The sequence below is a fragment of the Streptopelia decaocto genome (assembly GCF_964273445.1).
Source record: "Streptopelia decaocto genome assembly, chromosome: 2".
NCBI classification, from domain to species: Eukaryota; Metazoa; Chordata; class Aves; order Columbiformes; family Columbidae; genus Streptopelia; species Streptopelia decaocto.
Window position 1 is genome coordinate 160,912,619 of NC_138655.1, and position 25,732 is coordinate 160,938,350.

The following is a 25,732-nucleotide window of genomic DNA, read 5'->3' on the forward strand; positions in this document are numbered from 1 at the left end:
ACGCAAGGACAAACCCTCTGAGGACAGCTTGCTGCTAGTGGTCTGCTCTTGACCTTATATACAGATGCCTTTTTCACTTTTAAAAAGTGAAGACCAAGATGAGAAACCCTCAGAACTCTTCCTTACTTTGCTATAAAGCCACCAGTTTCAAACCTGCAGACAAGGGGAGATGAGATGAGACACGGCCAGCAAAGCAGGAAAATGCTGCAGAATCGAAACAACAAAGCAAGTGGGAAAGAGACCTCTTGGAGAAAAGGGACGTCCCTGAGATATTGCTATCATAACGGAGAACGGCTTTTTTACCATGGACTGTCAAGACAGCTGAGGTCTTCTGATCTCCGCACACACAAGTGTATTCTCCTGTATCTTCTACCTCCAGATCTCGGATCAGCAGCTCCGCAGCGGTATCTTCTTGTCTCATCCTGTACTTATCGCTTGGTTTGAGTGTCTTGTCCCCTTTTTTCCACTCCACTGGGACCCCAACCTTGCTCAGCTCACAGTGCAGAGTGGCTGTTGCACCATCCGTGGCTTCTCTGTTCTTCAGTCCTTCTTTGAAAAACGCGGGCAAAGCTGAAGGACAGCAACACGAGCAGTGAGATGTAACGCTCCAAAGAGTTAAAATTAAACATCGACGTCTGATTTGCCTTTTCCCTTTCATCTTGAACTGATTTATCTACAAGAACATAGATTCTCAATAAACTCCATGGAGCAGCATGAAGAAAGAAATGTCATTAGCAGGAAAGGACTCAATGCTTCCAATAATCCGTAGATATATTTTATGTGTACTCAGAGTCACAAATCAATACAGACAAAAGTAGAAAACACATTTTTTTCCTGTGAAATTTCAAGCAAAAAGAATAAACACTATTTTGAAATTTCTGAAAAAAATTGGTTTTCTTATGTGACTTTTTAAACCATAATAGGAGGAATGTTTGCTGTGCTTTCACACACTTAAACAAATGAAAAGACATGGTTCATTAAAAAATGAAACACTGAAGTTTCATTCTAAATGTCAGTTTGAAATGAAATTGTTCATTTCAATACATGGTGGGAAAACAAGCATTTTCAGCTGAACTGACATATTCTTGCAAACATGTCCATTGCAATAAAAATCAGAGTTGTCCCTGAGAACGGGCATCCCTTAGAGAGCCTGGGCTTGCTTGCCACAGGAGAGAACTGAACACAATGACAACTGACCTGTATGTATAAAAGCACCTGCTGTCCCAGGAATGGAAAATGGGAATAAGATCCCAGGGAATAACCCAATCTTTGGGAATTTTATGAAACTTTAAAATCCCTACATCATGGTCCCTTTGAGGCAACCCGTTTTTTTGGGATGAAGCATAACAGGAGTCTAATAAAGGAACTTTCAAGGCGAAAACTAAAATTATGGACCCTAATTAAAAGAGTAGAGGCAATCTAGGTTGTCTATTTGTTTCTCTGAGCTTTTTCATGGAAATCTCTCTTTTGCCCAGCACCCCGGCTGCACTGACACCAATGGGAACTTCACTGGCATCAGTGGATAAAGGTCTGGCAGAAGGAAGGAGACAATTGGATAACCAGGTATCTGTCCAAATGAACAGAGAAAACAGGATAGTTACTCTTAGTTATGTGTTTCATTTTGTGTGTTTTACCATGTACTGTTAAAACTGCCGTAGTCTGCTGGTCTCCACACACGCAGGAATAATTTCCAGCGTCTGTCGTGTCTAGATTTTGGATTATAAGCTCAGCAACGACACCTTCACGTTTCATTTTATACTTGTCGCTTGGTTTGAGGGTCTTGAAGCCCTTCTTCCACTCCACGTTAGCAGCAGCCTTGTTCAGCTCACAGCGCAGAGAGACGCTTTTACCTTCTGTGGCCTCTTTGTTTGTTAATTCTTTGGTGAAAAGAGCAGGTAGGACTGCAGAGTAAATGCGATACAGACACAGCATCAAAGCTGAGAAAGCCTGAACCATGATATATTCTTATCAACCCTGGCCTGCATGTCACTGAAGCCACAACACCTTCTTCACATTCCAGGATTTTGTTCCAGCCTCTAACATTTCAAAAGATCACAGAATCATAGGATCGTTTTGGTTGGAAGAGATCCTCAAGATCAATGAGTCCAACCATAACCTGACTCTGGCACTATTTCAGTCTGATTTTTTAATTTTGTTGTCCTCACACTTTAAAACTTGCTTTAAAAGCAAGTCTGTCTACCGGCAAACTTAGCTGACAAGCCATCTATCCTTTACTTGATAGACCATAAAATCAGGGGGATAAAATTAGAGGTCATATTTCAATATGAGACACAAAGTGTTTTGTTTCCTTTGAGAAAAACAGCAGTTCTGTGGAAGTGCCTGATTCATGGCACTGTTTGTACTTTTATAAATAGAGGCCCCTAAAACAGAGCAGTTACAAACATGCTGTCAGCATTCTGCAAGGATAAAGTCTATGCTTTGGAAGAGTTAGGCCAAAATTGGTAAAAAAGGACACAGAATAGCAAAGGCAGTTTTTCATTAGGATAGTCCTTGTGTAGCTTCATACACTGATGAAAACTTGTTCCTCTTAGCAGAAACAAGTGTAACAGTCTAAATTCCAAAAAGTAAATATTATTCCTACTTTTGGTTCAATCCCTATAGGAAAACTTTGAAACAAGGGATGAGGAAGATTGTGTTGAGTTGGGGATCTGTACTGCACTTGTCATAGCACCTGGGAGGACAAACAGCACATCAAGAGGGCATCAGGTGAAAGGAGAGAGAGAGAAGGAAAACAGGATAGAAAAATTAATCAGCATGGGGGAGGATAGAATGTGTGCAAGGATGAGACAAAGCAGGAGAAAAACAAGAGTTTGGAGTTATACTTTGGGCACGTGTTGAGAATTTGTTTTTACCATTTACTGTCAAAGCAGCCGCAGTCTGTTGATCTCCACACACACAGCTGTAATCACCAGCGTCTGCCAAATCCAAATCCTGGATCACCAGCTCTGCAAAGGGACCTTCCTGCTCTATTTTGTATTTTGCACTTGGCTTGAGGACCCGATTCCCTTTTCTCCACTCGACCGGAGCCGATTTGCTGAGTTTACAGTGCAAAGTGACTGCCTCCCCCTCTGTAGCTTCCTTGTTCAACAGTTCTTCTTGGAAGAGGACGGGCAAGGCTGAAGGATGCAACACCAACAGAGAAGGAATCAGCACCAGATCGAAATGAACTGGACTCTGCTGTGAGTTATTGGGCTGCCATGTATACATTTAACCAAAAATGCAATATTGCTAGGTGGATACAGTTGAAAAGGGGGTAAAACCTCCTAGAGTAGAGTGAAATAAATTAGAGATAAAAATATACTAAGATAGTTGTCTCAAAGCACTAAAAAAAAGATAAACAGAAGAGAATATTCTCTAATAGGGTGACACTTTGGCACTACAGAGCTGAGAACATGAAACCTCTGAGAAATCACACTGACCAAGCATGAGATGATGAGCAAATGCTGTCAAACACACTAAGTTTGTGGCTTCGTGAGAAACACAGAACGGTTACCATTGACTCTCAAAGCAGCTGTCGTCTTCTGGTCCCCGCACACACAGGTGTAGCTCCCAGCATCCGTCAAATCCAGGTCTTGGATCACCAGCTCAGCAAAACGTCCTTCCCGTCTCATTTTATATTTGCCGCTTGGCATCAGGACCTTCCCGTCCTTCCTCCACTCGACCGAGCCGCCTGCCCGGCTCAGCTCGCACTGCAGCGTGGCCGTCCCGCTCTCCGTGGCCTCCTCGTTCTTCAGCTCTCTTTTGAAACGGATTGGAAGGGCTGGGAGATGCAGAACGAAAAGGGATTGCAATGCAGGGCCCTGCCCAGATGTCTGGTCAGAGGCTGAATTGTGATTTATTGTAGGACCATCTAAGCCTTATTCCAACACCCTTATCCTTAAACACATCCTGCTAAATTTTTATTTTCACAGAATCACAGAATCAACCGGGTTGGAAAAGACCTCAGATATCATCGAGTCCAACCCTTGGTCCAACTCCAGTCCATTGACTAGATCATGGCACTAAGTGCCATGTCCAATCTCAGTTTAAAAACCTCCAGGACGGCGAGTCCAGCACCTCCCTGGGCAGCCATTCCAATGCCTGACCACTCTCTCTGCACAGAATTGCTTTCTAATCTCCAGCCTCAGTTTCCCCTGGCAGAGTTGAAGCCCATGGCCCCTTGTCCTATTGCTGATGCCTGGGAGAAGAGACCAATCCCCACCTGGCTAGAACTGCCCTTCAGGTAGTTCTAGAGAGTGCTGAGCTCACCTCTAAGCCTCCTCTTCTCCAGACTAAACAAGCCCAGCTCCCTCAGCCTCTCCCCATAGGGCTTGTGTTCAAGTCCCTTCCCCAGTCTTGTTGCTCTTCTCTGGACCCGCTCCAGCACTTCAATCTCTTTCCTGACCTGAGGGGCCCAGAACTGAACACAATACTCCAGGTGTGGCCTCCCCAGTGCAGAGCACAGGGGAAGGATCACTGCCCTTGTCCTGCTGACCATGCTATTTTTGATACATTTTGTGTGTGGTTGGTAAAAAAATTATCTCTAGTAAATTGTTCTGTGGGAATCAAAGTATGTGTGATCATGATGGGGATAATGCATATAAATGACAAACTCATCCTCATCATTAAAGGTGATGAACACTCCTTAACGGAAAATCCTAAGGAATGTTATCTTTCCATACTAATTCAAGAAAACACGCATGCATGTCAGCAGCCTTCACTTGAGGGAAGGTGAGAAGACAAAACACACACACACAAAACATTGGACATAATGAAAGCTGATTGTAGATGGAGACTGGGGAAAGGACTGACATGGCAACATGAAAACATGGAAGGATGACAAAAGTAGAAGCAGGACATAAAAGTGTTGCGAGGGAATGTACAGAAAGGAGGAGGGAAGAGATGGACAAAAACGTTCCAGAGTTTCAAGGGTTATTTCTGACTTTTTACCATTCACTGATAAGGCAGCTGTGGTTTTTTGGTTCCCCACTACACATGTATAGTCTCCAGCATCCTTTGGGTCCAGATCATGGATCAGCAGCTCCGCCACCGTGCCCTCCTGCCTCATCCTGTACTTATTACTTGGCCGGAGAGGAACGTGCCCCTTTCTCCACTCCACGGGGGCCTCTCTGCTCAGCTGGCATCGCAGGGTGGCCATCCCACCTTCCACAGCTTCCACGCTCTTCAGCTCTTCTTCGATGAGCGAGGAGACGGCTGAGGAATGAAGCGTTCTCATTTTACTTCAGGAGCATCGTTACCAACTGCTGACCCCACATGGGACACAAAACCGACACAAGCTCTCTTGGCACAGCTAATAAGCTCTTGACCTACCTGCATTTCCAGGACTCTACCTGCATTTACAATAGCACACCAGGAGTTTGGGAGAAAATAGAAATAAAACAATTATTTTCCAATAATTAGAATATCACAGTAATTACCCTTCTGCTTCCCAGATGTTGATGGTCAAGACACATGAAAAACTTGCTGAGAAAATGTGAAAAAGAACTGCCTATTTAACCAAATGTGTAGCTGAGGCCCTTCTTACCTCCTGGCTTAGAGCTCAGACAAGCACCTCTATCCAGAGCAGAAAGCAGAATGGCAATGTATCCTGTTATCAAAGATATTTGATTGTTATGTTTTAGCATAAAATTATTGCCCTAGAAAACAAGGAACATAATGGACCCAGCCAGAGCTGATTTTTGTTTGTACTGATCCTTTTTTTTTTCCTGAACACTCATTATAAATGTGCAGGAGTAGCAGGACCATGGCAAGAACAACAACAAATGGTCACAAGCAGGTGTCTCATTCCTACCATGGATTTTGACTTGGGCTGTGGTCTGCTGGTCTCCAGTGTCACAGGTGTATCTTCCCGCATCTTCTGGCTCTGCATTATGAATCACCAGCTCTGCCACTGTCCCCTTCTGCTTCATTTCATATTTGGCACTTGCCTGGAGCGCGGCTTCTCCCTTCTTCCACACCACGGTGGCATCAGCTTTGCTGAGTTCGCAGCGCAAGGAGACAGATTTCCCCTCTTCTGTTTCTGTGTTCTCCAGGGCTTGCTTAAAAAGGACGGGCACAGCTAGAACACAGAACCAGGGATCAGGACATGTCCTCTTGATCTGCTGTACAAGTGCCCCATGATAGAATCATAGAACCATTTTGATTGGAAAAGACCCTCAAGATCATAGAGTCCAACCATTAACTCAACACTGTCACTAACCCACGTCCCTAAGAATCTCATCTATGCAACTTTTAACCCCTCCAGGGATGGTGACTCCAGCACTGCCCTGGGCAGCCTGTTCCAATGCCCCACAGCCCTTTGGGGAAGAAATTGTTCCCCAGATCCAACCTCAACCTCCCCTGGTGCAACTTGAGGCTGTTTCTTTGTGTCCCTGTCTCCCCTCAGCTCCTGTTCTCCAGCTGAACCCCCAGGTCCCTCAGCTGCTCCCATCACACTTGTGCTCCAACCCCTTTCCCTTCTCTCAATAGTTGTGACCTCTTAAAACCAGTCCTTTCCCACATGAGCAGAGCAGCCCTGGGACCTTCTTTGGCTGTGTGGTGTCAAAGTGATTCTGCTTGAGAGCTGGAAGAAATCTCTCCTCTAGATGTTATCATCTCACTGGTGATTCCTAGGAGTTTGTGTGAAGTTTCCTCTCATCTTTAATAAGGACACCTTCAGAGTCCTCTGAGCATCCTCATCTAGTGAATTCCCTGCTGCTGCAGGGCTTTAAGACAGTTTTAATAACCTATATCTCTCCTGCTTTCTGCTCCAGCACATACTACACTATTGAATGTACTGTATCGATTTAAAGGCATTGGGGAGTGCAAATGGCATCTGAGAGCCTTTAAAAAGGATATTTTGGGGAGTTTGATGGTCTAGACATTCATCGTCTGGCCATCTGCAATTTGCAATAGCTGATAGATCAGGAACTATGGCACATAGGGTATAGAAAATTAACTCTCTGTATTATTTATTTTTTGCTCAGTGGGAAGTGGCAGATTTAAATTTGCAGGTGCATAATGTGAGATTCCATGAATGAAATATATGCAGGTGCTTACAAGTATGCAATATTACCTTTAAATTTTATGTATGCATTTGTAGATGGCACTGCCACAAAAAGAAGTAAGTGCTGTTTGTTTTTAGTTTGGTTTGGTTTTTTTCAATAGATCTGTTAAGTAATGCATTAAGAAAGCATGGCAATGTATCTCTGCCTACCTTTTACTTTCACCCGAGCAGTGGTCTTCAGTTCCCCGGTGCTGCAGGTATAGTCCCCAGAGTCTATTGATTTCACATCTCGAATAATGAGCTCTGCCACAGTACCATGCTGCTTAAATTCGTACTTCTCACTGGCATAGAGAACTGTGTCTCCTTTCATCCATTTCACTGGGGTGTCAGGTTTGCTGAGCTCACAGGTCAGCTTGACTTGTTTTCCTTCTTTAGCTTCTTCATTTTGGAGCTCTTTCTTGAAAATAACTGGTATTTCTGAAAAAAATTATATTGCAAATGTTTAAAGACACATGAGATTGGAAATCACTTTTCCCTTTTTGCTTCAGACTTGGATATTCAGATAGAAAAGCACGGGAACAGAAAAACACTAACAAATACTAAACAGATTCTGGCAGCTAATATCTGGCTATAAAAAATATTTGAGACCATATGCTTATTTTCCCTTTAACCACTACCTGTACTATTGAAGATGTTGCTACTATTACTGTCATTATTATTAATAATAGTGGTACATGCTTCACTGCTACTGATGCCACAAAGTGTGTTGCAAATGGGTGGTCAGAACTTGACCACTGGCACCATAAAATTTGACTGAGGTCGACTCGCACAAAACACAGAGGACACAGAGAAATGGCCAAGCGCTTGTTGTCATGACCAGTAGAATGGATTTCTCATTAAAAAAAAAAAAAGAAAAATACACGACATATTTTTGTCTGACATGAATATAGACTTAAAAACAGCACAAAGCAAACACAGAGAGGAAAGCGCAGCTGTACGTGAAAGCGTCCCTGTGGAGATTCCTGTGCAGGCTTTGCCACAGCCTGGGATTCAAGGCTTTAAGGTCAGCTAGTGTAGGGAAGGCACAAATTGCACAAAAAACCCACAATTTCTTTCTGTCTTCTGAATATACAGGTCAACCACTAATCCATGATGCAGTTTTCCTGTGGCTGTTGAAAAGTTACAGCCTATTCTTCTATTCCCCTTTTAACACTAGTTTGGGACACTCAGTGTTTCATGGCTACTGACTTTTTTTTCCTATTTTTGCATTCTGCTGTTCTAATGTGACCCTAATAGACAACGGAAAGTTACAGCAGTGTAATTTGTCTCAGGGCATCCTTATGACTTGACTCCTTCACATCTACTGGTGATCTAAATCCATGTGTTCAAATCCTACATCCATCCACACACTTCTCTGTGAAGAGAGAATTTGGGCTGTTGTGTAACATGAATGTGTTTCTATCAGACATTTTTTCTTCACCATGGGTGAGATCCAAGTCTTAATGAAGTCTACACAGAACTTTCTTTTGGATGTAATGGGTATTGGGAAAAAAAATCCTAGTGCTACAGAAAGACATAGAAAATCGGGATCACTAACCATGACCTCTCTTTTTGGTTACATTGTCAAGTTCTTCTCTTTCCTTGCATGGCAACCTCAACCTAAAGTTGGCTTGTTTCTTTGCACTCTAGATAAATACTGTGTGCTGATTGCCTTCCCTCTTCATGCTCTGAGGTTCGGGTTGACTATTCCAACAACCCAAATGCTTTTGGTTCACACTGACTTCTCCAATCCAGGTGCAGCTTCCCATCCACCCTTGCCCGGTGTGTTATACCAGCCTTGTGCAGGATGTCCACTGGTCAGGCTCAACACAACCTGTGTCTGCTCAAACCTACCCACATGAATGAGCGATTTTGCTCACAGAACCCAAGCTCTGCTCAACCTCGGGCTGGGGCAGTGACTCAAGACAGGTAGGAAGGGTTATAAAATGTGTAGTAGATGAGCCCAGTTCTGACACGGCTCAGGTCCAACATTGACCTACTTGGTGCTTCCCCAACGTGCTCAGGGAAGTATGCTAAAGTCTGGTGTGTTTAAAAAGAGAAATTCTGCTTCAGCTCAGACAACAGCCCTTTAGATAGCACCTCCTGCCTGATCACGCTCTTATTGAGAGTCATGCACCCAAAATTTGGCTGCCTAAAGCAATTACCCAGACAAATGTGGGAGTGTGAGCTCCTTCCCTGGAGAGAGCCACCAGTGGAGACAGCTTCAGAAGGTGATTCATCTTTTTTCTGGATCACCTCTTAGGATGGGTGGATCTCCTATAGAGACACCCACTGTCTTCTACTGACCCATTGCTCTCTTCTCTAGAGATCTTAGGAACTTAGCTCTCAAAGAGCTAAAACCAGTTAAGATGAAGGATTTTGATATTTCACATTCCATCACCTCTGCAGGTGTGTTCCATATGACTTGATGAGAACCTCTGTGGTGCAAAGACATAAGGTTCCTTTCCAGTATAGTTTTGCATTTTTGTCATTTCAGTTTATTCCTCTGACCTCAATGTTAGACGACAGGTTAGGACCCAAACCATCACTCCAAATGTTCTTACCCTTGACAGTAATAACCGCACTACTTTTAGCTGCTCCAGCCTCACACTCATATCTGCCACTGTCTCTTTCTTCTGCCCTGTGAATGACAAGCTTGGCTTCAAATCCCGACCGGCTGATGTTATACTTGGAAGAATTCCTAAGGCTCTTCCCATCTTTGCACCACTTTACAGGGCTGTCTGATTTGGAGGTTTCACAGTGAAGGATCACATCCTCTCCCTCAGTGACTTCAGTATCAACCAGCTCCTTTGTGAAGATGCAGGGCTTCTCTAGAATCACATAAAAACCATCTGAGATGTTTCGGAAGAGGTGTGGATTTTCAGATCACAAGTAATCTGTGAGATTTACATCCAAGATCACTTGTATCAAAATTACAGGTCAGGGTTAGTAACAAGTAATTTGGTGTTCATGACTATAAAGCCCTCAGGAAGACACCAGCCATGCTGTAAAATGTTGTTTAGTAAATACCTAACACCATCTGGAAGAACCTGAGAAGAAAATATGCTTTTTGAAGAACATAAAATCCCTTTCGCATCTTGCTAAATATGGACAAGATAGAGACACAATTTTCCTAAGTCCTTTTACACATGAGCTGATTAGTTTGAACCTTCTAACTGAATGTGGAACAATTAATTCTGCATCAAGTGAAGTGCAATAGAGGTTTCTGAAAGCCACTCATCTAGAGCAGGTCTCATCAGTATGAATCATCTGAAAACCAGGCAGGTAGTTCAGACTGGTCATGTAGGTTGTCTCTATAACTTCTGGAGGATGACAAACACCTCTGGAGACCAGATGTTCACTTCCAAAATAGTTCATTAAGACAGAGATTAATTGCTCTCTGGAAGTGCTTGTCTTTCTACACAACTTATAGAAGTAGCCTAAGCTAGATACCAATAACTAAATTGGCCAAGGTAGGCCTTGTCCCCCCTAGCTTAATGCTTTTTAATTCATAAAAATCCAATTGGAAAATGAAAATCTGGTTTTGGTACTGTAGCATGGCAAAATGAGGGCAAATTTTCAAAATTTGAAGAAAAACAGTTCTTTGCAAGAAATGTGATGGTTCTGAAAATAATGGAAATGTGACCTGACACAGTGGAGACCGCGTGGTTTACATCTCTGGGCAATGAGAAATATCTATGTTTCCACTAATAAAACACCTCTCTGATCCTGTACTTTTGGGCTGTCTGGAATTTTTTCCCCTCACTACTCAGTTTTAACTTTTCCAGAGAAAACAATTAATTGTCAACAATGACTAGCAGAAAACACATGTAATATTGCCCTTCAAACAATGAAAACTCAATTAAACACTTTTTGGTTACACTGTTTGTTTGGGTTTTTTTTCCTCCTTGAACTAATTGGTTTCTCCTCATTTATCACCACCCTATCAGCTCAGCTCAAGGAAAACTGGGCAAGGCTTCCAAAGTGCAATCAACAGAACATGACATTCCCATCTAAGGTCCAATAAACACATGGAGAGTTGTCCAGGATTGCAAAGTGTTCATGCCCCAGCACTAGCTTCATTATACAGGTAATGCTATTTTTGAACATATATAGATATGATGGGGCCAAATTTGTAGCATTTTTGTTCTTTTTTTTCACCTACCCACATTAACCCATACTTGTTTCTACATATTCTTTCCTCTCCTTCAGTTTTTATGATCGAATTACCTTCAACAACCAAACTGGCAGATGTTTTCTTATCACCAGCTTCAAATGTAATGACCCCCGAGTCCTTCAGTGACAGTTTTTTCAACGTTAGCAAGTGATATCCACCGGGCTGAGACTGGATCTCATTAAGTTCATTGGTATGGAGTGGGGTTTTATCCAAAAACCACTGCACTTTACTATAGTCTACAGGAGAAATTCTGCATTTGAACATGGCAGATTCTCCTTCTAACACAGTGACATCTTCCAGGTCTTCTGTTATTAGCACTTTCTGGCCTGAAAGGAACATAAATACATCAATTACTGGAATCTTCAGCTTCTAGCATGAAAATTGATATGGAAAATTCCAAGATTTCCCATGTGAGTATTTAAAGAAAGAAACATATTCATGATACAGAAGACTGAAACACAATTCCCCCGTTTTTGAACACAAAAAAAAAACATTCACAAGGAGATAATATATACGGGACACACACCAAAACAGGATGAAGGCTTCAAAGCACCAGAAGACATATAGCAGAACATGTAGCCAGTACAACGCACACCCAGTGTTTTAAAGTTTCTCCTAATGGAATTACCTGGAAAGGCTAAAGGCTGCAGTTCTGACAGCATCACGGGGCTGTAGACATCACTAAGCAGGTGATCCCTCCCATGACAACCCCTCTGTTTTTCTAGGGAAAGTATAATTTATGGAATCATAGAATCGTTTCAGTTGGAAGAAACCCTCAGGATCGAGTCCAACCATAACCTAACTCTAGCACTAAACCATGTCCCTAAGAACCTCATCTAAATGCCTTTTAAACACCTCCAGGGATGGTGACTCCACCACTGCCCTGGGCAGCCTGTTCCAATGCCCAACAACCCTTTATGGGAAGAATTTTTTCCTAATATCCAATTTAAACCATGCCTGCTGCAACTTGAGGCCATTTCCTCTTGGCCTATCACTTGCTACTTGGGAGAACAGACCAACTTGTTTTCTATGGGACAAGAGCACTCAGCCTCCACCTTCGTTGAGCTTAGTCTAACCAAAAACACAATAGGAAGGGGAGAGAGTGTCTTAACTACAACTTCAATAAAAAGAAACAAAAAACAGCCCTGAAAACCTGTTTGTATAGATATAGATATAGATATCTAACTATAAATACATTTTAAAAATGAATATTATTAATGTATACAAATATATGTGATGTTGCTCCTCCTTACAAATCCAGTACAGGGAATTTTTACTTAAGCTTTGTGACAAAGAAGTATTTTTTCATGCAGAAAATCTGGTGTTAGAAACTTCACAGTGATTTCAGGTATCTCACCTCCTGAGGCCATGATGTGGATTAACCACACTTCTATGCTTCTCAAGGCTATTCTAGTAGATGATAAGAGGTGGAGGAGTCTGGCTTTACCCTGAGTTTTTAATTGCTAAATATAACAATTAATAAATGGACACTGACACTGCATCTCCACGTGACTATTCTTGAATGGTTCCTTCTGTTTGCTTCCCCACTTCATCTATTTCAGCTGAAGAGTTTCTCCCAGTTGGAGCTCCAGTGAGGGAACTATGAGGAGCAGTAACAACCAGACCTCACTCCTTCCCCTTCAACACCGTCCTGCTGTCAGCATTGGCCACCACAGCTTATTTACTGCCTGTGGCTTCATACAAAAGTTGCTTGGGTTGTACTTTTCAGCTGGAGACCTTATTGTGGCCTTTCCATGCTTAAAAGGGGCCTACAAGAAAGATGGGGACAGACTTTTCAGCAGGGCCTGTTGTGATAGGAAAAAGGGGTGATGGTTTTAAACTAAAGGAGGGGAGATTCAGGCTAGAAATGAGGAAGAAATGTTTTTCAAGGAGGGTGGTAAAACACTGGCCCAGATTGGCCAGAGAGGTGGTGGATGAACCATCCCTGGAGACATCCCAGGCCAGGCTGGATGGGTCTCTGAGCAACCTGAGCTGGTGAAGATGTCCCTGCTCATGGCAGGGGTGGCACTGGATGAGCTTTGAAGGTCCCTTCCAACCTAAACTACTCTATGATTCTATGAGATTAAGTTGTACTCTTCATCTCTGAAGTGCAGAGGGACATTGAGCACTTCTTTAAGTGGACTTCTTAATTCCTGGACCGCCCATTCACCCGTCCCTTCTTATAAGCCACTGGAAAGAGTCATCAAGAGATATGGAGAAGAGCCTAAAGTAGAATAACTCTTCCCTGTTCTAATAGCAGGCATAATGAATTGTGTCCATCATATGTTCACACAGGAACATCAGCCTCTCTCCTCACATCAGCATTTTGGGGTTTAAATCATACCCAAAGTACTTCAGATCTTTCTCTGCATGTCCAGCTCTATATTTTTGTCCACATGTCCTGCGTAGTATATATATATCTCATGACTAAAGACCAGAAATCAGTTAGATCTGTTATCTATATGCTTAGAAATAGATCTGCCTCTGCATATAATGTTTCCTGGTGGAGAAACAGGATGAACAGTCATGTTCCTCTCATGCATACCTTGCACGACTAGCTTGGCTCTGGACTGGGCATCGCCAATGTCACAGGTATAAGTGTCACTGTCGCTCTTCTCCAAGTTTTTTATGGTCAGCTGCAGGACTTGTCCTTTCTGTGTGATCTCGTATTTCCTGCCAGCCCTGAGTTCAGCCATGCCTTTCCTCCAGATCACAGAGGATGCAGCTTTCTCGCTCTGGCACGTAAAAACTGCGCTTCCATTTTCATCGACTTTTAGGTCTGAAAGTTCCTTGACAAAATAATTAGGTTTTTCTGAAAGGAAAAAGAGAAAAATACATAGAGACAGATTTGTTACCCAAACAAGTCGTGTGCATACAAAGTGTTCATGAATCTCCTTCGCCCTGACTTGTAGAATCACTGAATATAGGCATGGAGGGGATCTAAGAAGATCATGAGGTCCTCTTCATGTCACAGAGCATATCAGTTAAAATATTTCCGGAAGATACCTGGGAAGTTTAATGCCATTGTGCAAGTGCTGGTGAGATCTTATCTGGCAGATTGCACACAGTTTTGATCACCCAAATTCAAAAAAGACTAACTCAAACTGCAAAATTTGATTTGCTCATTAGGTAGTACATAGGATTCTTCAGTACCTACAAGGTGTTTTTCCAGAGGTTTTTTTTTTTAAAGCCTTTAATCCATGATAGTTTGAAAACTAAGAATTGGTCCTGTTTAGTGATGGAGAGGAGAGGAGGAGAGGAGGAGAGAGGAGGGGAGAGGAGGAGGAAGAGGAGGAGGAAGAGGAGGAGGAAGAGGAGGAGGAAGAGGAAGAGGAAGAGGAGGAGAGGAGAAGGAGAAGGAGAAGGAGAAGGAGAAGGAGAAGGAGAAGGAGAAGGAGAAGGAGAAGGAGAAGGAGAAGGAGAAGGAGAAGGAGAAGGAGAAGGAGAAGGAGAAGGAGAAGGAGAAGGAGAAGGAGAAGGAGAAGGAGAAGGAGAAGGAGAAGGAGAAGGAGAAGGAGAAAGAAGGAGAAGGAGAAGGAGAAGGAGAAGGAGAAGGAGAAGGAGAAGGAGAAGGAGAAGGAGAAGGAGAAGGAGAAGGAGAAGGAGAAGGAGAAGGAGAAGGAGAAGGAGAAGGAGAAGGAGAAGGAGAAGGAGAAGGAGAAGGAGAAGGAGAAGGAGAAGGAGAAGAGATCTCCCACAGGCTGCAGTTATTTACCCCAGCTTCTGTACCTTCCAGCCCCAATGCATTCTCCAACTGACCTTGCACTGTGACCCTGGCTTTTGTTTTGGAGACCTCTGTCTCACAGGTGTACTCCCCACTGTCCTTGACCGTGGAGTCATGAATGATCAGAATGGCCCGTGTTCCCTCCTGGTGCAAGTCATATTTCTGGCTCTTTCGGATTGCTTTGCCGTCTTTGTACCACCTGATGTTCACATCGGGTTTTGACAATTCACAGCTCAGGCTGATGTCCTGCCCTGCTGCTGATGTTTTATCCTCCAGCTGTTTTGTAACCTCAGTAGGTTTTTCTGAAGAGGGGGAAAAAAAATAAAGGGAACTTTGAATAGAAATCAAGATCACTATATGACTGAGGTTTTTGCAATTCAAATATCCTGTATGTTTTCACATTCCCCAGTGAATTATTCATATTATCTTAAGGAAGGAAGGCAAAAGCAGTCTTGCTCTTTAGTATGTTATAATTGCAGTTATGGGCTCTGAATATTAATTATTGCTTACAGGAACTGAGGACTTGTCCTGATGCATCTATTTCAGGGAATGTAATTTTGTTGTCACTGAAGCTACTTTAGATATACAGTTATGGTACAGTCTATCTCATTAAATATAGACATTTACACTATAGAGATCCATAGCAGAGGAACCTGCTCCAGGGCCACTCTACAGCCAGCAGTGATGTGCTAAGTACAGGCAATGAGTCTCAAGGAACAATTTATTTTGTCCTAAATAAATCTAACTGTGGATGATGAACTATGAAAACCACCTGTTTCTTCTCTCCACTGACTGCCTAGGGAGCTTTGGGGGATCATCCCACATGCATATATTCTGGGTAGTAATTATCTGTACAATTACACAATCCACTGCATTCTGCAATTCTCAAATACCTATAAAATTTTTACACCTTTCCCTTGTTTTTAGGGGAAAATCTCAGTGTTCTAAGGCTGACAGAGAAGGCTGCTATTTGGTTTGGTCATAACAAGAGCTTGCCCTCACGGTTTACTGACATACCTTATGAAAAGACACCCAAGAAATCAAGCACCAGAACCTTCTTAATCTCATTACCTTTCACAACGAGAGAAGCCTTGGAGGTTAGACCACGGGCAGTGAAAATTACTTCCCCAGAATCATCAGGAATCACGTTTTTGATACTGAGTGTGTATTTCCTCCCCGCGTTCGAGGCTTTAAATCTCCCACCACTTTCCACTTTATTCCCATTCAGCGTCCAGTTGAAGTCACCAATGCTTTCATGGGACAAGATACACTCAAAAGTGCAATCTTCTCCCTCCTGAATTTCAGTGTTCTTCAGCCGTTTGGTGATGCCAATGTTCAGTTCTGGAAGACAAAAAAAAAAAAAAAAAAGGTTAACAAAAGGAGAAAAGGGTTTTATGAATAGTAGCATCGACATTTTTAGCTCATGAGACTGTTTTATATATAGGGTTGACAGGACAGCACTGCATTCCTTACAGATATATTTGTCATGAGAAGGATTTCTCAGATGTTATCCCCTCAGAATCACCACAAAGCTATAGATAAAGGCACACGTGAATCTTGTGGCTTGTTCTGGATGGACTTCGTGAAGAACAGCTCATTCAGTGGAGAAGAGTCAAGATTCAACAAGCAAGATGGGAGAAAAGCTGTGAGAGATTAAGCCTCTGGGATGTTGTGTGAGGTTTTTCTCCATGCTGATAGAAGAAATATGATGTTTGTACTTGTTAACTTGTTACCATCCTACTCCTCCTTGTGTTAGAATCAGACAAATTCAAAATTCATCCCATTATCAACATGAGTTTGGAAGTCATGGACATTCCTCTTTCCTTCAAGCAGCCACAAGGATGAGAGGACAGGCTGAATTTCTGGGTTCTTCAATACTGTCCTACTCTTATATTCCCACAACTGACTCTGAATTAATAGTTGAACCATGTAAAACACAAGTTGCTTTTTGTTTTGTTTTGTTTTGTTTTTTGAGAAAGTAGTTATTTACTCTTCTGGGAGGAACTTTAGTGATGTTCAGGAAGGAAACATTGCCAACACATCAACACGTGAATTTCACTGAAACACCAGATATACTTCTGTAAAAGAGCAACAGGGATTGTTCGAACATCTCTGTTATGTGGTAAATTCTGTTAGTGCTGTTGAAGGGTGGAGGCCATTGAGGCTCATTGAGGAACAGATGTGAGAGAAGATGACCAACCCTACCCATATTTGCAACACCCCTTGATTTGCCATGATCTACGACACTTACCCTGAACGCTGACCTTTGACTTAGCAACATCAGTGCCAATATCACAGGTGTATAAACCTGCATCTGTCTTCTCGAGGTCATGGATAAGGAGGCACAGGGTCTTCCCATTCTGTATCTGCTCATACTTGTTACCAGGAGTGAGTTTCACACCATCCTTTTTCCAAACAGGTTTGACCTTCTCTTTGGAGACTTCGCATTCCAGTTTAATCACACCTCTCTCCTCACCAAAAACGTCATCCAAGGACTTCATGAAGACAGCAGGTTTCTCTGAATGTTATCAGACAAAACAGAACAACCAAGATATTTAGGTTGAGACATTTTAAGTTGCTATCAAGTAACTAAAGAGAGCTTAAGCAAACCCTTGGCAATGCTGATGATACCAATGCAGAAACTAAAGGAGTCTCACAGCTCATGACTGGAATGAGCTGGGACATCTGTCAGGCACAGGAGACCCCATCAGATGGAATGGGACTTGAAGAAGTCATGTTGGGCCCTAGTGAAGGCCAGAAGGGCAGCTTCACATTTCTGTGGAATAACTGCTCAACAAGATAGACTAGATTTAAGGAAGCACTTTTCTGCATTGGGGAGGAGCAGAAAATGTTCTCTGGGAGCATCCTTTCCCATTGCAGGAATCTAGAAGTGGAAAGGGGTCAGATGGTTGGAAGAAAAATGTGTGAAGAGAATTAATTGGTTGTAGGCCTTATAAATCCAGAGAGCTGTCACTGCCTTTTCTTGAAGCAGGAGCACCAATAAAAGGATATGCTGCACATTTTCCTCACTTTTCTGAACATTTTCCTCACTTTCCTGGACATTTTCCTCTTGACTCTTCTTTTTTTTTTTATTGATTCCCTTCATCTAATTTAAAATACATTCAACACTAAAGATCTTTATACATGGGAAATTTTTGACCAGATATAAAAGAAGGAAGATAAAATCCTTCAGAGCCTCAAAGTGGACAGAGTAAAAGAGTCAAATTATTCAGATACTCTGGGAAGGACAAATTAGTCCTCATTAGTCAGGAAAAATGTGAAGGAAATCAGAAAGATGATTTTCTAAGAGGATATGGAGGACGTCAGACTCTGACTTTCAGAGATGATGGATCAGAACATTTCCCATTCATGTTTCCAGATACATGAAATAGTTAATTTAACCCAGCTCAGGTTGCTCAGAGCCCCGTCCAGCCTGGCCTGGGATGTCTCCAGGGATGGTTCATCCACCACCTCTCTGGGAAACCTGGGCCAGGCTCTCACCACCCTCACTGAAAAACATTTCTTCCTCATATCCAGCCGGAATCTCCCCTCCTTTAGTTTAAAACCATGACCCCATTGCTCTTGAGACTATCCTGATGACAAGTAAAAGGATGCTAAATAGCTATGGAAAGTTTTTGCAGAAGACCAAAACAGTCTTATAAAAATCATCAGTTACAGTAGAAACTTAGACTGGAAGGAAGCCCTTGTGCATTTTCAATTTGACCCCAGAGAAGTGAAGCTTACGAGCATGATTTCTGCATGGATATGGTAAATAAGAGCTCCTTTGCATCTCTTATTTACATTCAGGAGGTGTGAGATCATGACTCACCTATCACCTTCAGACGGACGCTCTCTGACACCTTGTCTGACTTCATTGTCACTGTGCCGGCATCCTCAGGCTTGACGTGCTTCATCGTCAGCGTGTAGCAATTGCCAACGTTCCTGATGTCATTGAAATTGTTGGTGTAAAGGAGGGTGCCGTTAAGGAACCATTCCACATCCTCATCGTCGTGGGACAGCTCGCAGGAGAAGACAGCAGAACTCTCCTCTTCAATTTCCACGTCCTGCAGGTGTTTGAGTACTTCTACATTGCGGGCTGTAGGAAACCAACGTGCACCATCACCACTTGTACCATAAAAAAGTTGATTTCATAGTGTTTACAGTTTATTAAATTATTCAATCTGGTCTCCTGTACACTATGGGTCATTACCTTTCATTTACTTGGTTCTGGGTTTGGTCCAACAAAAAACATCCATTAAAAATACCATATTGTCTGAAGACCTCAATTATCTTTTTACACCTAAAATTCTTCTGCCTTTTTTTTTCTTTTTAATTTAAATATAAGTAAGTCTTTCTAAAATAGTAATAACATTACAGTGATGCCCAAATACCCCACGGAGCTCCAATACCTCTGTGCTCATCACGGCACACACAAATACGCTTTATACAAAATTGACCCTGACTCACTGCCAGGGAAATAGAGAGGATGAGATAAAGACAACAGTTTTGTCCCAAAGGATGAGATGAAGACAATGCTTTTGGCCACAAACAGCAAGTACAAAGATATTAAGCAACTTGCTCAGGTTCAGGGAGCAACAGGAATTGCATTATTTTCTTTTCCAGTCTTTTCCAGAGGTTTCTCTTTGCAGTTTCTCCACTCATGAAATGCTGTTTCTCAAGGACTGGCTAATTCAGAGGGGGGCTGAGGAATATTAAATAATTTTGACATGTGGATGAACCTCTGCAAGGCCAAACCATTACGAGGAGCTGCTCCCTGGACTTCTGTAAATGATTCAGCAGCTCGTCTCCAAGTCTTGCTGACAATATGACAACAATCGTCTTTTCTTACAGCTTTACCAGAGGTGAAGAACTGCCTAAAATAATGCCAAACCTGGGTGAGGTAGAACATCATTATGAATAACAAATGTATAGCAGATATAAGAGTTGACACAGTGGTCAGGAAATGAAAACCTCAGATGAAACGAAAAATAATGTGCCTTGAGAAAGACACATGAACTTCTGCCTTACCCAGATGGTGCCTTTCCACGGGCATCACCTACTTCATGGTAAGTGCTGGATTTCAGTATCATGGAATATCAGCACAGTGTGTAATATAGTCAGTTCACTTAAGATAGCACATTAATACAACATTAGCAAAAGGGGAATTTACCTCTACTCAAGAAAATAAACCAAGAGTGAAATATTGAACCATAAAGATACCATAGAGTCACAGAATAGTTTGTGTTGGAAAGGTCCTTCAAAGCTCATCCAGTGCCACCCCTGCCATGAGCAGGGACATCTTCACCAGCTCAGGTTGCTCAGAGCCCCGTCCAGCCTGGCCTGGGATGTCTCCAGGGATGGTTCATCCACCACCTCTCTGGCCAACCTGGGACAGTGTTTTACCACCCTCATAATAAAAAATTTCTTCCCCATATCTATGCAAGGGGCATGCAAACCACATGTACCTTCCACAGTCAGCGTGGCCTCGGTCTCCGCATTTCCAGCCCTGCACTTGTACACACCAGCATCTTCAGGCTTCACCTTCAAAATCTTGAGCTCTGCTGAATGCTCTTCCCGCTTGATTTTGTACTTCTCAGAGGGCTCGATGGGCGTGTGGCCCTTGAACCACTTCACAACCTTTGGAGAAGGCCTGAAGTCACAGGACAGGATGACTGAATGGCGCTCCAGAGCTGTCTTGTCCTCCATCTTCCTGGTGATCTGTATGTGGTAATCTGCAAAGCAGGGAAGAAGAAATAATCTATCTGAAGAATAGGAAAGCTTCTAATCTGTATTTCATGCCAATTAATTTCATGTATGTTGTTCGCAACTGCTTTGTGAACTGCTCAGATGATGCTACAATTTCTGTTACAGAAGTTGTTTGATTTGAAGCCAAACCAATGTGATGATCTATAGAGAATGCTGGTTTCTATAAGATAATACTTTATATTAACTGTCTAGTTCTGGTTCAGCGCTTACTGAATTGCTCTTGAGTTTAGGACTTTACGGCAGTAAAAAAGAATTAAAGACAAAACAAGGACTTCAGGATGTGATTGGAGATATTCACTATGGTGACAGCGGAAGATAAAAAGCCTTGAAGCTTTGCCCCAGATCAAATCAATGACAAAGTGGATTAAGTAAATGAGCTATCAAACTTATCTACTTCAGAACTGGGACAAAATAAAGTCTCCTGGCAAATTTGATCTGTTTTGTCCTATTCGGCAAAGTCAAGAAGGAAACAAACAAAACAGTTTTAGCTCAGTAGATTTGAATACCAGGTTTGAATACCAGGCACACCAAATTCATTTAATCAGATTCCTTCCTAAGACATTGCTGTCTCATTTCGTGCATCCAACATCACACCCCACAACTTGCAATTGAGAATTAAGCAGATCTTCCAGGTACACAAACATTTCCAAGACTCCGGCCAGTGGAACCTTCACACTAGACAGTTTGTCTGATAAATTACTTTCTGCAAGAAGGAGGATCCTTCATTATATAATCCAAGACAGGACATATCACGTTACCTCTGACACGCAGGTTTGCTGTGGATTTCGATTTTCCAATGGAGAACTGAACAGTGCCCGTCATATCAGTGCTGGTTTTCAGTATCGTCAGCCTGTGGATGGTGCCTTCCTGCTGCATGATGATGTTTCTGCCAGCCTGCAAGGCTTCCCCACGTAAAAACCATTTGGGGGGTTTCACGGATGGGATGGATATCTCACAGGCAAAATTGGCTTCTTCAGGCTCAGTCACATCCTCATCGCACAACTCCTTTACAATATTAATGGCTTGCTCTGGATGAAGAGTGGAACAGGAAAGCAGGGATTTAGGAGACAAGAAGAAACTCTTTCATTTGCACCCTGCACACTCATGCCATCTTTACTGCACTTGAATGCTGCACTTATTGTCTCAAAAGGTCTTAAAACTTTAATTTTTTTGCATAAAAATGAACATCTATTGCTGGTCACAGTCACCAACACTGTGAAACTGCCTCAAGAGAATCCAGATTTCATTCCAAGTGCTATTTCTAAAGCCATGTTCCTACTCTGATGTCAAACACTTGGCACTATATAAAATGTAAAAGAAGATTCATTGAAATGCAAGTATGGATAGTAGAAAAGACTTTGGGTAGCTACAGCAACTTTTCCTGAACAACAAACTTTCTCTAGTACATCTGATAAACTTCTCTGAAGCTGGAATTTCCTTAGGAGAATGTACTATATATTCATTTTCCATGATGTTCCTATCCTTATAATCCTAAAAGAATCAATATCAATGGACTCCAGAAGAAATTAACACTGAATTAAAATAGTTTCTAAGTGGTATTGTGTTTTCAAAGTAAATGACAAGGGCTTTTTGAATCAATCAGTCCTCCTTCCAGTGCATCTTAGAGGGGAAAAAATGGTTTACTACCTTCAACAAAGAAATTAGCACTGCTTTTGTCATCAAAGGCATCGCAAGTGTATGTGTCTTCATCTTCATAATCCGCATCGTTGATGATGAGTTTCCGATAGACGCCTTCGCTCACAATTTCGTATTTGTCGCTAGGGTGAATTTCAACGTCCTTTTTGTACCATTTAACTTTGGCATTGGCACGAGACACCTGGCACTCCAGGAATCCCCGGTGCTTTTCAAGAGCAATCTTATCTCTCAAAGGCTTCACAATTTTTACAGGCAGCTCTAAAAGGAGTAAAAAAGGACATAATAATCAGCACAGTTTCCATGAAATATGTCAATTAAAAACTCACTATCATTGTTTCTTTTTAGGACGGTTATGTGGACAATGACAGGAATCTCCATGATGCTAAATACACAGCACATGAAGAGCTAATGAAAGCAAACTTTTTTATCCCTATTATATCATTTGCATGGCTGAACTGGAGACATAATTGGTAATTTACTCAATACCATATAGAAGTGCTATGGCACAGCCAGGGTCGGATCTGAGATTTCCTAAGTTCCTCAGTGGTGTGTTAATTCAAATGTCTTCCTTCTCTCTATCACACTGCTTAAGTTTAACCAAAAATTAAAATAAAATAAAATAAATGCTATATTCTTTTAAAACATGCACCAGAAAGAAAAAAATGCAGGAGAAATTCAAGCCACAGCTGTTTGTCCCTCAAAGTTCAAACATGACTTTTCATGTCTTAGAGTACAAAATCAATCTTTTGAGAAAATAATGTTACTTAGCAAAAGCAAATTCCCAGCAATGAGGCTGATATTCCACATGCAGTAGGTAGGCAGGAGTTTTTCTTTCCATGAAAGCTCTAGATGTTGTTTAACTCACCTCATGTTAAAAGCGAGGGACGTTTGTTGTTTTGTATAATAGCATGAGAGAGCAGTGTAGGTATGAAAAGCATAATTACCTTTTACAGTCAGTTGGGCACGAGATTCTGCCTTTTCTGCTACAAATTTGATCTCTGCTGCATCTTCGACTTGGACGCGTGTGTAAGTCAGTGAATAGGTTTTTCCTGAGAACAGACACACGACCAGACATAGGTTATCCTGAGCAAACATCTTCACTCTCCAAGGCAAACAAGCATCGCTCATCTGTTTTCAGTGCATCAGGACCTGCTGTCACAGCAGCAAAGCCGACCATTCCACTACATCTGTGTCCCTGTCTCCACGAACAGACTGAATCATAGTGTCATTGAATCACAAAATGGTTTGGATTGAAGGAACCTTCAAAGGTCATCTAATCCAACCCCTACCATGAGCAGGGACATCTTCACCAGCTCAGGTTGCTCAGAGCCCCGTCCAGCCTGGCCTGGGATGTCTCCAGGGATGGTTCATCCACTACCTCTCTGCCTAACCTGGGCCAGGCTCTCACCACCTTCATTGTACACACTTTCTTCTTCATGTCTAACTGAATCTCCCTCCTTTAGTTTAAAACCATCACCCCTTGTCCTATCGCAACAGGCCCTGCTAAGAAGTCTGTCCCTGTCTCTCTTATAGGCCCCTTTTAAGTACAGAAAGGCTGCAATAAAGTCTCCCCGGAGCTTCTCTTCTCCAGCTGAACACCCCAACTCTCTCAGCCTGTCCCCAGCAGAGCTGTTCCAGCCTCAGATCATTTCCGTGGCTCCTCTGGCCCCTCTTTGACAGGTCCATGTGTGTCCTGTATCAAGGGCTCCAGAGCTGGACACGGTATTCCAGGTAGGATCTCAAATGTGGTCCCATCATCTGTGAAGTTCTTGGACCAGAAGGATTCCACCCACTGTCAGATGATACAAATTCCTACCCACTCTTGGCAGTATGGGATGGTGGGAGGACACCAAATTTGCCATATTTAAGTTCCCACCATGTCATTGTCCCAGCCCAGCTGCAGCCCCAAAACAAAAGGAGAACTCTCTGCTAAACCTTCTTAACTTGAATTTGAATGTGAGACTCTTCTGCCTAGTCTCCAACAACAGCACCTATTCCAACCCACCCCATTCAAGAATGAGATCCCCCTTTTTCATCTTACCTTCTTGGCGCATTCTGATATTGTCAGCAGCTTTCAGCTTGTTGTCATTTTTGTACCATTGCGTTTGGACCTCATCATGTGAAATCTCACAGACAAAAGATGCGCTCTCATATTCATTCACTTCCACATCTTCCAGTGGTTTAACAATCTTGATATCTCGGGCTGTGAAATCACACAGAGAAATATATATTTGTGGTTTCTCCATAACTGAGTGTTGTGTGACTACCTCCTGTGTACTCGCATGGAGAAAATGGGATGGTGTTTTACTGAACACCAGCCTCCCTTCCTGGGTACTTTCTCTCTTCAACACGGTAAATGCATTTTACTCTTGAACCTACAGGTAGAATTACCAGCTACATTGGAGCTCACTGCAAGGGGATTTTATGGATGCTGGAACTTTACACAGGTTTTAAAAGCAGTTAAACTTATTAATGAAAGAAAATCTGCCAAGGAGAACTAAACACAAGCCTACAATCTCTTGTGTCACTATAAATCTGTCTCTTCATGCTCTCCTCTTACTCTCTTGCTTGTGTGTATCAGCCACACGTTTTACAGAGGAGATAACTTTTCTGGAGTTTTCTGAACCCAGTATAATCCTTTAACTCTGCAGCTTTGCACTAATTTATGTCAGAACTGATCCATATGTCTGTGCTACTGCAGCCTTTTCCTTTTGAAAGGGAAGGTCTTGATACACCTTGGATTAGCCTCGGGAGCAGAGTTCAAATGCAAACCAGCCAGCATTCATATAGAAACCCATCCCAACAACAAAGTCAGGGGGAAAAGGAGGAGTTCAACTGAGCAATGGAAAAGGAGAGACATTCATGAAGATATTGCTGAACCCAAGTGGCCACATGAGGACAGCATCTAGTAAGCAATAAGAAGGAGCTGATCTGTCTTTTCAGATGTTCCTCTGGAAAATAACATCTGCAGACCTGTCAGTTCAGTAGCTGGCCTTTAGAGCTAGCTTATCTCTGGTGCTTTGGAGCCTGGTGACAAAATACATCTGGTGCTTGAGTAGTTGCACAGTGCAACACACAGAGGGCAAAAATGTCTTGAGCATAAAGGAGATGCGCAGTCAGAAATTGTGACCCTTTCCATAGCATTTGCAACATAAAAAGCAGGGCACTTCTTGAGATCAACCCAAGGCTTGTCCAAGGCGAAGTCCTCCTGTGACAATGGCAGAAGCTAAACCAAACCACGTCAGCACCAGCCACTGAATCCCTGATTTGTGCCAGGTTGTCTGGTGTTTGGTAACTTGTCAACACAGAAACATAATTCAAAATTCAGAGAACAGAAATCACTTATGATAAACGGAAAACTAAA

The 25,732-nt window shown here is 42.4% G+C and overlaps 1 protein-coding gene across 30 annotated transcripts in view; it reads right to left on the bottom strand.

Annotated features, from left to right (window-relative positions):
- The window catches only part of OBSCN (obscurin, cytoskeletal calmodulin and titin-interacting RhoGEF), a 199,761-nt gene that overhangs the window by 113,187 nt on the left and 60,842 nt on the right, over positions 1–25,732 (bottom strand). For 20 of the 30 annotated variants that reach the window (XR_014183387.1, XM_082046088.1, XM_082046067.1 and 17 more), the window contains 19 exons: positions 24,410–24,571; positions 23,313–23,417; positions 22,360–22,626; positions 21,471–21,740; positions 20,412–20,678; positions 18,776–19,042; positions 17,198–17,464; positions 16,018–16,287; positions 14,982–15,248; positions 13,768–14,034; positions 11,276–11,548; positions 9,610–9,876; positions 7,217–7,483; positions 5,813–6,079; positions 4,951–5,214; positions 3,515–3,781; positions 2,874–3,137; positions 1,635–1,901; positions 304–570 (listed from right to left, as the gene is read on the bottom strand). Coding sequence is in view for 29 of the 30 variants with exons in the window: in XM_082046088.1 (XP_081902214.1) it covers positions 304–570; positions 1,635–1,901; positions 2,874–3,137; positions 3,515–3,781; positions 4,951–5,214; positions 5,813–6,079; positions 7,217–7,483; positions 9,610–9,876; positions 11,276–11,548; positions 13,768–14,034; positions 14,982–15,248; positions 16,018–16,287; positions 17,198–17,464; positions 18,776–19,042; positions 20,412–20,678; positions 21,471–21,740; positions 22,360–22,626; positions 23,313–23,417; positions 24,410–24,571 (4,812 nt within the window). In the remaining variant the exon portion in view is untranslated. The remainder of the gene's footprint in view (positions 1–303; positions 571–1,634; positions 1,902–2,873; positions 3,138–3,514; positions 3,782–4,950; positions 5,215–5,812; positions 6,080–7,216; positions 7,484–9,609; positions 9,877–11,275; positions 11,549–13,767; positions 14,035–14,981; positions 15,249–16,017; positions 16,288–17,197; positions 17,465–18,775; positions 19,043–20,411; positions 20,679–21,470; positions 21,741–22,359; positions 22,627–23,312; positions 23,418–24,409; positions 24,572–25,732) is intronic. The other 10 variants (XM_082046077.1, XM_082046086.1, XM_082046087.1 and 7 more) reach the window with 8 other exon arrangements.